The sequence below is a fragment of the Gracilinanus agilis genome, chromosome 3, assembly GCF_016433145.1.
Source record: "Gracilinanus agilis isolate LMUSP501 chromosome 3, AgileGrace, whole genome shotgun sequence".
Classification (NCBI taxonomy): domain Eukaryota; kingdom Metazoa; phylum Chordata; class Mammalia; order Didelphimorphia; family Didelphidae; genus Gracilinanus; species Gracilinanus agilis.
In genome coordinates, this window is record NC_058132.1 from 426,665,137 (window position 1) to 426,680,091 (window position 14,955).

Below are 14,955 nucleotides of genomic sequence, written 5' to 3' on the forward strand. Positions count from 1 at the left end.
CTTTAGAAAAGTTTTCATCTTTTCAGAGTATAAGAAGGCATGGAGGACACTTCCTTCTAACAGAAAAGTCTACCATGCTAATTGCCAGGAATTTTATTAAGTAAATGTGGGGGAAGATTTCATTCTCTCCTCTTTACTTAATCTTTCCAAGCAATGGTTAGTAATATACTATCACAGTCTTATTTAGGTTCTTTTAACTATTTCCTTAATTGTTTAACTGATGGTGGAGATGATGATGAAAAATTCTGTGGTACTTTGTACACAGTATTCAATAAATTAGTGTCTAACATTCTCCAGAAGCCTCAAGTTCTGATCTCTAATCAGCATGATAAATAAATATGTGTGAAGTAGTTTAGTATCATGGAAAGCATTCAATCTGAAATTAGAAGATGGCAACAGGAATTCTAGTAAAATCTCTTCCATGAACTAAGTATATGAATTTGAACAAATTTCTTACACTTTGAGCCTCAATTTTCTTGTTTGAGAAATATGGATATATTGCTGACTGAAAGAAGACTACTGACCTACATACACTGACCAGATACTGTATAAAAGTTTGGCTACAAAGAAGGAGTATACACAAGTGAATGAAGCATGGAAGAATGGAGTTCCTGATTGCTGCTCCAGGACAGAAGGGTAAGAAGATGCTTTTAGCCTATGCAGGGGGTATCTAAAAGTGATTGCATTGCTTGGAACCTTGCAATATAGAAATTGAAAGAACCAAGAGATCAGAGACTCCCAGAGAGCTCAAGAAATAAAAACAATTAAAAAAAAGATTCTGAGAAATTATCCCCTCACCTAGGAAGAAGGTGACACCTGCATAAAAACAAAAGAGAAAGAACAACCATAGATAACTTCTTCAGAATTCATATTCTGAAGATAGTAAAATTGAGGTATCCACTTCTAAAAGTTAAAAAAACAACAACCTTAAAGTGGACACCAGCTCCAAATGAGAGAGTTTGAGGAAAAGTTAGAAAAAATAACAAGGCAGGAAAACAGAGAAAATTATGAAAAGATCAACCATTTGGAAAAAAGAAATCCAAAAACTCACCAAAGAAAATAATTTACTTAAATTAGAGTTTGGTAAGAGGAAGCTGATGATTTCTAATGAAAACAATAAATAATAAAACTAAATTAAGAAGTGAAAATGGAGGAAGAGAAGAAACATCTTATTACAAAAGCAAATAACCTGAAAACCATATTGAGAAGAGACAATATAAGAATTCTTGGACTACCTGAAGGTTATGATTTTTTTTAAAAAAGAGTTTAAACACCATTCTTCAAAGAAATTATTAAAGAAGGGGCAGCAAAGGACTTTAAAAGAATGCATATCCTTTGATCCAGCAATATTACTACTAGGTTTGTATCCCAAAGAAATAATAAGGAAAAATACTTGTACAAAAATATTTATAGCCATATTCTTTGTGGTGGCAAAAAATTGGAAAATGAGGGGTGTGCCTCAATTGGAGAGTGTTTGAACAATTGTGTTATATGATGGTGATGGAATACTATTTTGTTATAAGGAATGATAAACTGCTTGATTTCTATAAAAACTGGGAAAACTTCCATGAACTGATATGGAATGAAATGAGCAGAAGCAGGAGAACATTGTACACAGTAACTGAAACATTATGGGACAATCAAATGTAAAAGACTTTGTTACTAATAACAATGCAATGATCCAGGACAATCCTGAGGGACTTGTGAGAAAGAATGCTATCCATATCTAGAGAAAGAACTGTTGGAATAGAAATGCAGAAGAAAAATATATGATTTGTCACTTGTTTATATGGGAATTGGATTTGAGTTTTGGGTTTTAAAAGATTACTACTAAAATGAAAAATATGGAAAGAGGTATTGATATAATTGATATAATACATGTATAACCCAGTGGAATTGCTTTTCAGCTCTGGGAGGGGAAAGTTAAGGAGGGAGGGAGAGAACATGAACCATGGAACCATGGAAAAATACTTAAAAATAAAAAATAAGGAAAAAAACAAAATAAAGAGGGGGGTCCTAGGTTTGGCTGAAGGTTGGGCAGAGTGATGAGAGGTCCTAAACTCAAATATGGTCTCAGATTACCTGTGTAACTCTGGGCAAGTCATTTAACCACCATTACCTAGCTCTTACCACTCTAATGTCTTGTAACCAATACACAGTATTAATTCTAAGACAGAAGGTAAGGATGAAAAGAAAAGAGCTCAGTTAAAGAAAACTGTCCTGGAGTTTTGCAACTAGTAGATAAAATAGAACTTGAAAGAATTCATTGATCATCATCTGTAAGAGATACCCAAAGGAAAAGTCACAAGAACATTATAGCTTAGTTTTGTAACTTTCAGGTTAAGGAAAAAATACTACAAGTAACTGAAAAGAAGCTTTCAAATACTGTGGAGTTAAAATAAGCATAACACAAGATTTAGTAGTTTCCATATTAAAACAATGAAGAGTACAATATTTCAAAGAGCAAAGGTGCTGGGTTTACAACTAAGTATTTACAACCAAGTACAAAACCAAGTATCATCATATAAGAAAAGAAATAGTCATTTAAAGAAATAAAAGACTCAAATATTCTTGAAGAAAAGACTAGAACTGAAATGAAAATTTGACATACAAGAATAAAAAGGAACATAAGATAAAATGAAAGATGATTATAAAGGATTTAACAAGGTGAAAATATTTACTTATATATGCAAATGATATGTTTAAACTCAAAGATTGATATCATTAATTGAGTGTATGAAGGAGCATTTATAAAGAGAACCTTAGAGGTTGAATTGAATGAGTTAAAAAATAAAATTGGATAAGGAGGGATAAATTGGAACAATCATTTCATATAAAAGAGGAATGAATGAAAAAAAATGTTACAATGAAGGGAAGGAGGAGTTGGAGGATAATATTAGTACCTTATTCTCAGATCTGAGTGAAAGAGGGAATAATACATTATAAAAGGGTGAATTTTTTCTTAATTTATAAGATGATAAGAAGGTGAGGGATAAAGATTAAAAGAGGAAATCTTAGAAGCAAATATAGATTAAGAAAAAAAGTGCAAAGGTATAAGAAAAGGAAGGGAATAAGCAAGTCTATTTATATTAACAAATAAGAGGGTAAGGGAGGAACAGGGAGGAATTCCTAGTAGGTAAATGGATTAAAAAAAAAACTAGGAGGGTAAGAGGAGGAAAAAAGGGAGGGAACTTTAGAAGGATGGGGAGGAAAATAAAGGTGGGACTAAAGAAGGTGTGGGAATTAGGGAGGTACCAGATTCTAAGGAGGAGAAAGATAAAAAGAGAGACAAAGAAGGAAAAACAGAATGGAGGGAAATACACAAGTAATAATTACAACTTTGAAAATGAATGGAATTAATTCACTCAAAATAGAAATTGATAGCAGAATAGATTAAAAAACCCAAACACCAATTTTTTTTTAGAAGAAACACATTTAAAATTGAGAGTCACACATAGAGTAAAATAGAGGGATGGAGCAAATTATATTATGCTTCAACTGACAAAAAAAAGTAAGGATAGTAATAATGATCTCAAACAAGGTTAAAGGTGAAATAGATCTAATTAAAAGTTATAAACAGAGATATTGTATTACGTTAAAACATCAATGCAAAAACATATATGCACCAAATGCATTCAAAATTTTAAAAGGAGAAGCTAAAGGAATTACAGATTGAAATAACAAAACTATTATAGTGAGGGATTTAAACCTTCCCCTCTCAGAGCTGAATAAATCTAACCAAAAACTGAATAAAGAAGAAGTTAAGGAAATAGATAAAATCTTAGATAAACTAGATATGATAGGTATCAGGAGAGAATTGTATGGAGATTGAAAGGAATATCTTTTTCTGAGTGGCAGATGGCACCTTTACAGAAATTGACACAAAAATGTTATAGTTAAATGCAGAAAAGCAGAAATATTAAAAGCATCTTTTTGAGATCATAATACAATAAAGTTATATTTATTAAAGAACTATGGGATCAGAGAATACAAATTAAATGTAGTCTTAATAACTTAATCTTAAGGAATGAATGGATTAAAGAACAAATCATAAAAGTTATAAGTAATTTTATTAAAGAAAATGATAGGGGACAGTTGAGCAGCTCAGTGGATTGAAAGCCAGGCCTAGAGATGGAAGGTCCTAGGTTTAAATTTGGCCTCAGACACTTCCTAATTGTGTGACCTTGGGCAAGTCACTTAACCCCCATTGCCTAGCCCTCAGCACTCTTCTGCCTTGGAATGAATACATAGTATTGATTCTAAGGTGGAAGATAAGGGTTAGAAAAAAAAAAAGGATAATGAGACAACATACAAAATCCTGTGAGAATCAGAAAAAAGCAGTAATTAGAAGAAAATTTATATCTCACAATGTTTAAATTAATAAGACAGAGAAAGAAGAGATCGTTTAATTGGGTAATAATTTTAAAAAGTGGGAAAATAATAAATTAAAAACCTCCAATTAACTACTAAATTGGAAATCCTAAAACTGACAAGAACAATAAGAAAAGCATCAATCTATCTATAAAACTAAGATTTACTTTACTGAAAAAAGCATTGTTTAATAAGATTTTAACAAAAGAAGGAAGAAAAGTAAATTACTAGTATCAAAATGAAAAGGATGAACTTAACATTATTAATGATGAAATCAAAATGCATATAAAGAGTTATTTTGCCCAATTATATGCCCACAAACCAAATAATTTAAGTGAAATGGATGAATACTTACAAAAATATAAATTGCCTAGACTAACATAATAAATAAAAAATATTTTAAAAACTTATTTTAGAATGAGAAATTCAACAGTCTATAAATGAACCACTTTTTTTAAAAATTTTAAACCCTTAACTTCTGTGTATTGACTTATAGGTGGAAGATTGGTAAGGGTAGGCAATGGGAGTCAAGTGACTTGCCCAGAGTCACACAGCTGGGAAGTGTCTGAGGCCGGATTTGAACCTAGGACCTCCTGTCTCTAGGCCTAGCTCTCAATCCACTGAGCTACCCAGCTGCTCCAATGAACCAATTTTTTTAAAAAAGCATCAGGGTCATATGAACTTACAAATGAGTTTTACTAAATTTTTCAAGATCATCTCATTCCAATATTAAATAAATGATTTAGAAAAATTGGGAAAGAATGAGTCCTACCAAGCTCCTTTTAAACAAATATGGATGCTTATACCTAAGCCAGGAAGAGCAAAAACCCCAGAATGAAAGTTATAAGATAATTACATTAATGAATATAGATGTAAAAATTATGATTAAAATATTAGCCAGCTACAACAATATAGCACAAAGCTTATACATCTTGACTAAATAAGATTTATATCAGGTATGTAGAGATGGTTTAATACTATGTTGGTGAACCTATGGTACATGTGCTAGTTGCTCCCTTTCCCCTCTCCACATGTGCCAGAAGACACATCACCTGCCCCTCTGCCCAGAAGCCCAATGGGAGCATTTTTTCCCTCCCCTGTCTGGAGTAAGCCTTGGGGCTCACATGTGGCATGAAGGTTGCAGTTTGAGCACTTGGTCTCTAAAATGTTCACCATCATTGGTTTAATATAAGGAAAACTTTTAGCAGAATTGATTAAATTAACAAAAAATTAATAAAAATCATACAATTATATTAACAGATATAGAAAAAGCTTTTGACAAAATATAATGATAATTCCTATTAAAAACATTTGAAAGCATAGGTATAAATGACTTTTTTCTTAGATTCATAAGATATATATTTTCCAACTACATGTAGACATCTGTAATAATGGTAAAATAGAAGCTTTCCATATAAGAGTAGGAGTAAAACAAGAATGCCCATTCTCACAAATATTATTTAATCTTGTACTAGAAAAGCTAGCAATAGCAATGAGAAGAAAAAGATATTGAAGTAATCAGAATGAGCAAAGAGGTAACAAAACTATTTCTTTTGGCAGATGAAAAAATTCTAGAGATTCAACTAAAAATTAGTTGAAGCTATCAATAATTTTAGCAAAGTAGCAGGATATAGTATAAATCTACATTAAAGGAAAAATGAAAAAACACACAGGAAGGAGATTTAGCTGTATTAGATTTAAAACTATATTATAAAGCAATAATTTTCAAAACTATCTGGTACTGACTTAGAAATAGAAAGTGATCAGTGATGCAGAATAAACATAAAACAGTCACAAAAATACAGTAACCTTGTGTTTGACAAAATTAAAGATCTAAGTTTTTGAAATAAAAATTCACTATTTGATTAAAATTATTGGGAAAACTAGGAAGCAGTTTGGTAGAAATTAGATATAGAACAATATTTACCATTTACTAAAATAAGATAAAAATGGACACATGACCTAGGTATAAAGGGAGATATTATAAACAAATTAGAAGAACAGGTTCTAGATTTATGGATAGGAGATGAATTGATGAATAAACAAGAGATAGAAAACACTAGAAATGTAATATGGATAATTTTGAATACATTAAAATTAAACATTTTTATAAAAATAAAATTAATGTAGCAAAGATTAGAGGGAAGTTGGGGGGAAATTTTTATAGTCAGTTTTTCAGACTAAGGTCTTGTATCTGAAATATATTTAGAACTTTGTCAGATATGTAAGCAGAGTGCTCTCCCCATTTGGGAATGGTCAAAAGGTATCAAAAGGTATAAACAGGCAGGTTTGGGGGTAAAGAAAGCTAAGTTACATATAACTATAATGTTTTTGGAAAATCCCTTTGACAGTCAAATTGGGGATGGACAGGGAAACCGACCAACATATTATTAGAATAGTCTTTCTTGAGAAGCAATGAATTATGTCAGTATCAGAGAAGAAAAGGGAGTAGATGTGAGAGGTGTTATGAAAGTGGAAATCAGCAGGCTGTGGCAATAAATTGGAAATGGGAAGTGGGAGGGGAGCGTTTAGAGGGAAGATAAATGTGTTATATTTCATATGTGTTGAGTTTAAAGTGCTTATAGAATATCCATTTTTAAATGTCTAAGATATGATTTACAAGACTACTGGAGTTTGGGAGCAAAATTAGGGTTGGATATGTAAATTTAATTTTATTCTATTTCATTAAGTATTTATAATGTGGAAAAAATATGAAAAAACAACAAACATTTGCCTGAATTCTTTCATTTCTGTTTTGTTGGGTTATTTCTTTGGTTTAGTCGAATTTCAACATCTATAAAACCTTTTTTAGATGAAATACACATTTTTAGAAAAGTAGTGTTGTAGAATGGAAACACTGAAACAATTTTAACTAGGGCAAGTGTCACTAGCGTGTCATATTGTTCCACTATTTGCACCATAAAAGCAGAATCAAGACTTCCTTTAGAAATTTTGATAGCTTATGCATTGCTTACCCCAGGGTGATTTAAGGGGACAGGTAATTATGCATCACTTCTTAGTTGTGGATTGTTTTTAATTTGTTGCCATGGTAAAAGTTGCTATAAAGGAAAATGTCTCACAGACTGTCTTTTCTCAAGAAAAAGCCATTCATACCATGAAATGGTGTAATCATTTAACACTGAGGCAATCCTAACACAGTTTTTAATAGTTTGCTGAATTTGTTCACACTGTTTAAAACATATCTGCTCCTAAATTAGAAGAATTAGATCCTAGAATATTTTTGAACAATTGCTGTCATGCATATTAAGGCTAAGATTTTAATACTATCCATTGATGCATAACTACTATTCTGAAACAAAATTTTAATTTAAAAAACTATGCTAATTAATATTTTGTGTATGATATTAGAAGAGATGAGAATTTGCTTTTGTACAAATTACCAAGTCTTTATTTTGTCAGTATATTTTAAAACATTGGGGATGTGTCTGAGTCTCTAATGAAATTTTCTTTTGAGACAGTACATGGAACATTTTCACAGAACACCACCCTAATATTGTAATATCGAAGATGATACTTGGAAGTTAAAAATGATTGAAGTTAAAAAGAAAATAAATTAAGCTATGATTCCATTTTTAATTATTATTAATTTGGCAAAAATCAACAAATATAAACATTTCATCATTAAAAAACAGAAAAAGGAAATATATAATACTCTAGTCACTCTTATTCATAGCATTTAAAAATTATAAAATAAATTCACCATAGTACTTTAAATTAACACTGCCTTACTTAGCCATGTGCCTTTCTGAACTTCTACTTTCTTTTACATGTTTTTAATTTTCTTTAAAAATTTTTGTCATGAATTGCACAATCAGGAACATGAATATTTTCCTTAGAAAAGGAGGACCAGAAAAACAATACTATATGTGACACTGTGAATCTCTGTTATATATAGTTTAGTTTATTTTTAAATTATATATAACATGATGTTATTGGTTAATCTTTTTTTGTTTGTTTAATCTGATTCTTTATCAGTTTGGGGGTTTTCTTGATAAAGATACTGGGCTACCATTTCCTTCTCAAACTCATTTTACAGATAAGAAATGGAAGCAAACAGAATCAAGTGACTTGCCCAGGGTCACATAGCTAGTAAGAGTCTGAGGATAGATTTTAACTCTGGACAATGAATCTGCCTGGAACCACTAAATCACCTAACTGCCCCATATATATGTATACCATACAACACAGTATTTTCAATACTGTCCTACTTGTATGTGGCTCCTTTGAAACTTCCTTTTCTCTTCTTTTTAAAAAAGTTTTTAGCATTTTTAAAGTTTCCCAGGTGCTTATTTCTTTATTTTATACTCTTGTATTACTATCACTACTCCCAGTCTTCACAGCAAAGCTTCTCCACACCCCTCTAAACACAAAACTCTCCCTATAGAGAAATAATCAAGTCAAGCAAAACAAATCCAAATATTGGTTACATCTAAAAAGTATTTTTCATTCTACATCTGTTCTACCATCTCTCTACCAAGAAGTGGGAATCAGGAAACATTATCCTCTTCAAAAGTAATGATTGATCATAATAATTCTTAAGCTTTTCATAGTTGTTTTTGTTTACAAAGTTATAGTCATCAAATAATTTTTCTCTTCCTGATTTTATTCATTTTATTCTGTACTCATCTTTCAAGTTTCTCTAAATATATTTTTTCTCATCATTTTTACATATATATTTATTTTAGTAATGAATTACTACATAAATTTTCCAAAGTTATATGATTCAATTATCTTCCCCTTTCTTTTCTCCCCCCCTCCCATAACTGGCAAGCAATCCAGTCTGGGTTATACCTGTCATAGGTATATCACAGGAAACATATTTCCTTATTACTCATTTTTATAAGTGAATAATCTTATTAAACCCAAACCCCAAAACATACATGCCCAAATTAAAAAATTATAAATCATATGCTTTCATCTGCATTCCTACTCCAAAAGTTCTTTCTCTGGAGATGGATAGCATTCTTTTTCATAAATCCCTCAGAATTGTTCTGGATCATTGTATTGCAAAATCAAGCACATTTGATCATTTCACAATATTGCTGTTACTGTGTACTATGTTTTTCTGGTTCTGCTTATTTCACTCTTCATCAGTTCATATAGGTCTTTCCAGCTCTTTCTGGAATCATCCTGTTCATCATTCCTTACAGTTACAATAGTGTTCCATCACCATCATATAACACAATTTGTTCAGACATTCCCCAGTTGAGGAACATCCCTTTAGTTTCCAAGTCTTTGCCACCACAAAAAGAGCGGCTATAAATATTTTTGTACACATAGGTTCTTTCCCATTTTTTTTTATCTTCATTCATTATTTCCAATGGCATTCATCTATCACAATTGGTTCTCCTATTCCTCTATGGGAGGAGGATGGGAAAGGTCCTGGAGCATTAAGCTTTTTTCATTGAGGTAAGGCAGTCTGGGTATGGGTGAACAATGAAAGAGGAAGAGAATCCACTGGACTTTTTCATCCTTCCAGGTTCTCTGGTATAGCTGAGAGCAGGAAGGTAGAAAAGGGCAAGTATTCCAGATGCAAAGTCAACTTTCAACAAAGATCCTTTTCATATTTACTGGAGCTGACAGAGAAGGCCTTAAATGTTGGGGTTTTTTTTCAGTTCATTTGTATATTAGATGTCTCTCCTTAATCAAATTCTTAAATTGCTAGCATTTTTTTCTGATTCAGTGGTAATATAAAACAATACCTAAGGTCAAAAGACAAAATAAAAAGGCTATCTGTTCACTTAAAGTTCACCATCCTAAAAAAACTGCATGTAAGAAGAAAAATAATAATGGTGCTACTCTATATATTATGAATGGTGTAGAAATCTACTACTCCACATTTCATTTCCTTTTTCTGATTGGTCTATCACAAAAGTGGCAGTTACAAAGTAAAGTGGTTCTTGATTGTTTTGGTCTCAGTACCTCTTTACTTTTTTTTTTTTTAAGTTTCAGAATTTAATAACAACAAATTTAGGGAAAGAGTAATAGGGAGTGAGGGAAAGAGGTTATGAGGGAAAGCTTGGCTAGAACTACTGACAATTAGGTCTGTCAACTGAAGGTAGTCAGGTTTGAGATTATCAGCTGGATAGGTTTGTCCCCTCGGTAGCAACCTAGCCAGGCCAGGCCATTTGCCCTGAACCAGATTGTTTGATGGTATTTATATTGCTTCTTCCTTGATGATCAATTGAATAGGATGAATAACACAGAAGTTGAGGGTGTGATAGAGATTAGAACTGGATGCAGGTATCCTGAGTTGATTTGGCCTACCCCAATCCCAACCAATCTCCCACCATCAATTCCTTCTCCAAATTGAGAGCTTCTTGTTCAAAATTCTGCCTTTTATAGTCTCTCCGTAACTGCCTCTCCTTTGCTGGCTCATGGCAAGCTAGGTTGGTTTCAAGTTCTAAACTGCTAAGTGTGACTCATCCTGCTCTCCATTTTGCATAGCAGAAATGATATTACAATATATGAGGAAAATCAGGACTGAAGAGGTTAAGTGAATTGCTGAGAATCTACGCACCACATGGACAAAATAGGATTTGAACCAATGACCTCTGACTTCAGATCTAGTGTTTTTTCCCACTTTATAGCACTGTGTCTTTGGCATTAATTCCATTCTTTCAAAGTTTCCTCTTAGAATTTATAACTCAAAACTTTAAAAAAGAAAGAATGTTAAAAATTGGTTTTACATGTAATTGGGGGAAAAGAAAATACTATTTAAACAAATAAGCAGTTTCCTCCTAACAAGATGCTGAAAACTACTGGAACAAGTCACAAAACTGTACTCATTCAGTCTCTACAAACACATGCTATCTAACATCAAATAAGCCCTGCTAGTATCAGTATTTGGCTTCTTATCCTCAGCTTCTCTACCAACCCTTCTTATCTCTTCACAAACCCTCATCATTCATTTCCTCTACTTTCTCAAAACATGACCCTATCTCCTACTTCACTGAGGGGATTGATGCTATCATCTCCCTTCTTCAGAATCTCTCTGGATCCCTACCTTTCCTTTACTCCTTACCTCTAGTTTCAGAGCAAAAAATGACCTTACTATGTGACAATACCTTTATGTGTTCCCTTAATCTCATCACCTATTGTCTTTTTTAAAAAAAATTTTTAAACATTTATTAATATTCATTTTTAACCTGTTTACATACTTTATGCCCCTACTTTCCCCTTCACCCCCCGCTCTCCCCCCACCCATGGCCAACACACATTTCCACTGGTTGTAACATGTGTCCTTGTTCAGGGCCTATTTCCATATTGTTGTTAGTTGCATTGGTGTGATACTTTCGAGTCTACATCCCCAATCATGTCCACCCCAACCCTTGCGTTCAAGCAATTGTTTATCTTCTATGTTTCCTCTCCTGCAGTCCTTCCTCTGAATGTGGGTAGCATTCTTTACCATAAATCCCTCAGAATTGTCCTGGGTTTTTGTATTGCTGCTGGTACAGAGGTCCATTACATTCAATTTTACCACAGTATATCAGTCTCTGTGTACAGTGTTCTTCTGGCTCTGCTCCTTTCACTCTACATCAGTTCCTGGAGGTTTTTCCAGTTCACCTGGAACTCCTCCTGTTTATTATTCCTTTGAGCACAATAGTATTCCATTACCAGCATATACCACAGTTTGTTCAGCCATTCCCCAACTGAAGGACATACCCTCTCTTTCCAGTTCTTTGCCACCACAAAAAGCTCAGCTATAAATATTTTTGTACAAGTCTGTTTATCTATGATCTCTTTGGGGTACAAACCCAACAATGGTATGGCTGGATCAAAGGGCGGGAATTCTTTTATAGCCCTTTGAGCATAGTTCCAAACTGCCAGCCAGAATAGTTGGATCAGTTCACAACTCCACCAGCAATGCATTAATGTCCCAATTTTGCCACATCCCCTCCAACATTCATTACTCTCCCCTTCTTTCATTTTAGCCAATCTGCTAGGTGTGAGGTGATACCTCAGAGTTGTTTTGATTTGCATTTCTCTAATTATTAGAGATTTAGAACACTTTCTCATGTGCTTATTGATACTTCTGATTTCTTTACCTGAAAATTGCCTATTCATGTCTCTTGCCCATTTATCAATTGGGGAATGGCTTGACTTTTTATATAATTGATTTAACTCCTTGTATATTTGAGTAATTGGACCCCTGTCAGAGTTTTTTGTTATAAAGATTTTTTCCCAATTTGTTGTTTCCCTTCTAATTTTAACTACATTGTTTTTGTTTGTACAAAAGCTTTTTAGCTTAATACGATCAAAACCATTTAATTTACATTTTGTAATTTTCTCTAACTCTTGCTTGGTTTTAAAATCTTTCATTTCCCAGAGATCTGACAGGTATACTATTTTGTGTTCACTTAACTTATTTATACTTTCCCTCTTTATATTCAGGTCATTCACCCATTCTGAATTTATCTTGGTGTAGGGTATGAGATGTTGATCTAAACTTAATCTCTCCCATATTGTTTTCCAAATTTCCCAGCAGATTTTGTCAAATGGTGGATTCATGTCCCAAAAGTTGGGCTCTTTGGGTTTATCATACACTGTCTTGCTGATGTCATTAACCCCAAGTCTATTCCACTGATCCTCCCTTCTATCTCTTAGCCAGTACCATATTGTTTTGATGGCTGCTGCTTTATAGTATAGTTTAATATCTGGTACTGCTAGGCCCCCTTCCTTCACATCTTTTTCATTATTTCCCTTGATATTCTTGATCTTTTGTTATTCCAAATGAACTTTGTTATAGTTTTTCCTAATTCAGTAAAGAAGTTTTTTGGTAATTTGATAGGTATAGCACTAAATAGGTAAATTAATTTGGGTAGAATGTTCATTTTTATTATGTTAACTCGTCCTATCCATGAACAATTAATGGTTTTCCAATTGTTGAGATCCAGTTTTATTTGTTTGGAAAGTGTTTTGTAGTTGTTTTCGTATAATTGCTGTGTTTGTTTTGGTAGATAGATTCCCATGTATTTTATATTATCTAGGGTGATTTTAAGTGGTGTTTCTCTTTCTACCTCTTGCTGCTCTAATGTGTTGGAAATATATAGAAATGCTAATGATTTATGTGCATTTGTTTTGTATCCTGCAACTTTGCTAAAGTTGTTGATTATTTCTACCAGCTTCTTAGTTGATTCTCTAGGATTTTTTAAGTAGACCATCATATCATCTGCAAAGAGTGATAACTTAGTCTCCTCATTGCCTATTTTGATACCTTCAATTTCTTTTTCTTCTCTAATTGCTATTGCTAGTGTTTCTAGTACTATGTTGAATAATAGAGGTGATAATGGGCATCCTTGTTTCACTCCTGATCTTATTGGAAAGGCTTCTAATTTATCCCCATTGCATATGATGCTTGCTGATGGTTTTAGGTATATACTGTTTATTATTTTGAGGAAGGGTCCTTCTATTCCTATACTTTTCAGTGTTTTCAATAGGAATGGATGCTGTATTTTGTCAAAGGCTTTTTAAGCATCTATTGAGATAATCATGTGATTTTTGTTTGTTAGACTGTTGATATGGTCAATTATGTGGATGGTTTTCCTAATGTTGAACCATCCTTGCATTCCTGGTATAAATCCCACCTGATGATGGTGGATGATCTTCTTAATTACTTACTGGAGTCTCTTTGCTAATATTCTATTTAAGATTTTTGCATCTATGTTCATTAGGGAGATTGGTCTATAGTTTTCTTTCTCTGTTTTTGGTCTACCTGGCTTTGGGATCAGTACCATATTTGTGTAATAAAAGGAATTTGGTAGGACTCCTTCTTTGCTTATCATATCAAATAATTTGTATAGTATTGGGATTAGTTGTTCTTTGAATGTCTGATAGAATTCACTTGTGAATCCATCAGGTCCTGGTGATTTTTTCTTAGGGAGTTCTTTGATGGCTTGTTCAATTTCTATTTCTCATATGGGATTTCTCATATGCCCCTCTGTCTGAGGCTCCTTCAGCAGTCTCAGGGGTTGCTTCCACAGCCCGAGCTCCTATCTGCTTCAGGTCCTCACTTGAGGTCCTTGCCTGGGCTGGAGATCTTTATTCACACCTTGGGTACTGCCTTCATCCACGCAGAAGCTAGGGAAAGTCCGTGTGCTGGAGATCTTTATTTGTGCCTGGGGTGATGCCTTCACCCACGCAGATGCTCGGGAAAGTCCCTGCGTTAGAGATCTTTGTCTGTGCCCCCCCCAGACACTCGGCAAAGTCTATGCGTGCCCCCCAGCCACTTGGGGTCCTTCATCTTGCAGCACACAGGTACAAGCCCTGGGGCTGCTAGTGATTTACTGGTTGCCCCAGTCCTGTTTTCACTCTTGTGTGTTGGCCTTGGCACCATGCGAGGTGGGTGGTGTGTGTGTGTGGGGAGGCTGTAGGGGCTTCTTCCTCTCGTGTTTTAGTGAGAGCTGTTTCAGCCCTTTATAGCATGGAGATGCCCTGATTCTGCGTGCCTTCAATGCTCCGCCCTGTTGTGGGGTTCCTTTGTTCGTCTGGGTTAGTTTTTATTTCCCCTTGAGGAGTCCTGTATGCTTCGGTTAGGAGAGATCGAGCAGCTGCTCCTTACTC

General features: G+C 33.7%; 1 protein-coding gene across 1 annotated transcript in view; it reads left to right on the top strand.

The window, feature by feature from the left end:
- SAMSN1 (SAM domain, SH3 domain and nuclear localization signals 1) overlaps positions 1 to 14,955 on the top strand; it is a 169,003-nt gene that overhangs the window by 93,857 nt on the left and 60,191 nt on the right. Inside the window, exon 6 of the mRNA XM_044666919.1 lies at positions 266 to 306. Within this exon, the coding sequence (XP_044522854.1) occupies positions 266 to 306 (41 nt within the window). The remainder of the gene's footprint in view (positions 1 to 265; positions 307 to 14,955) is intronic.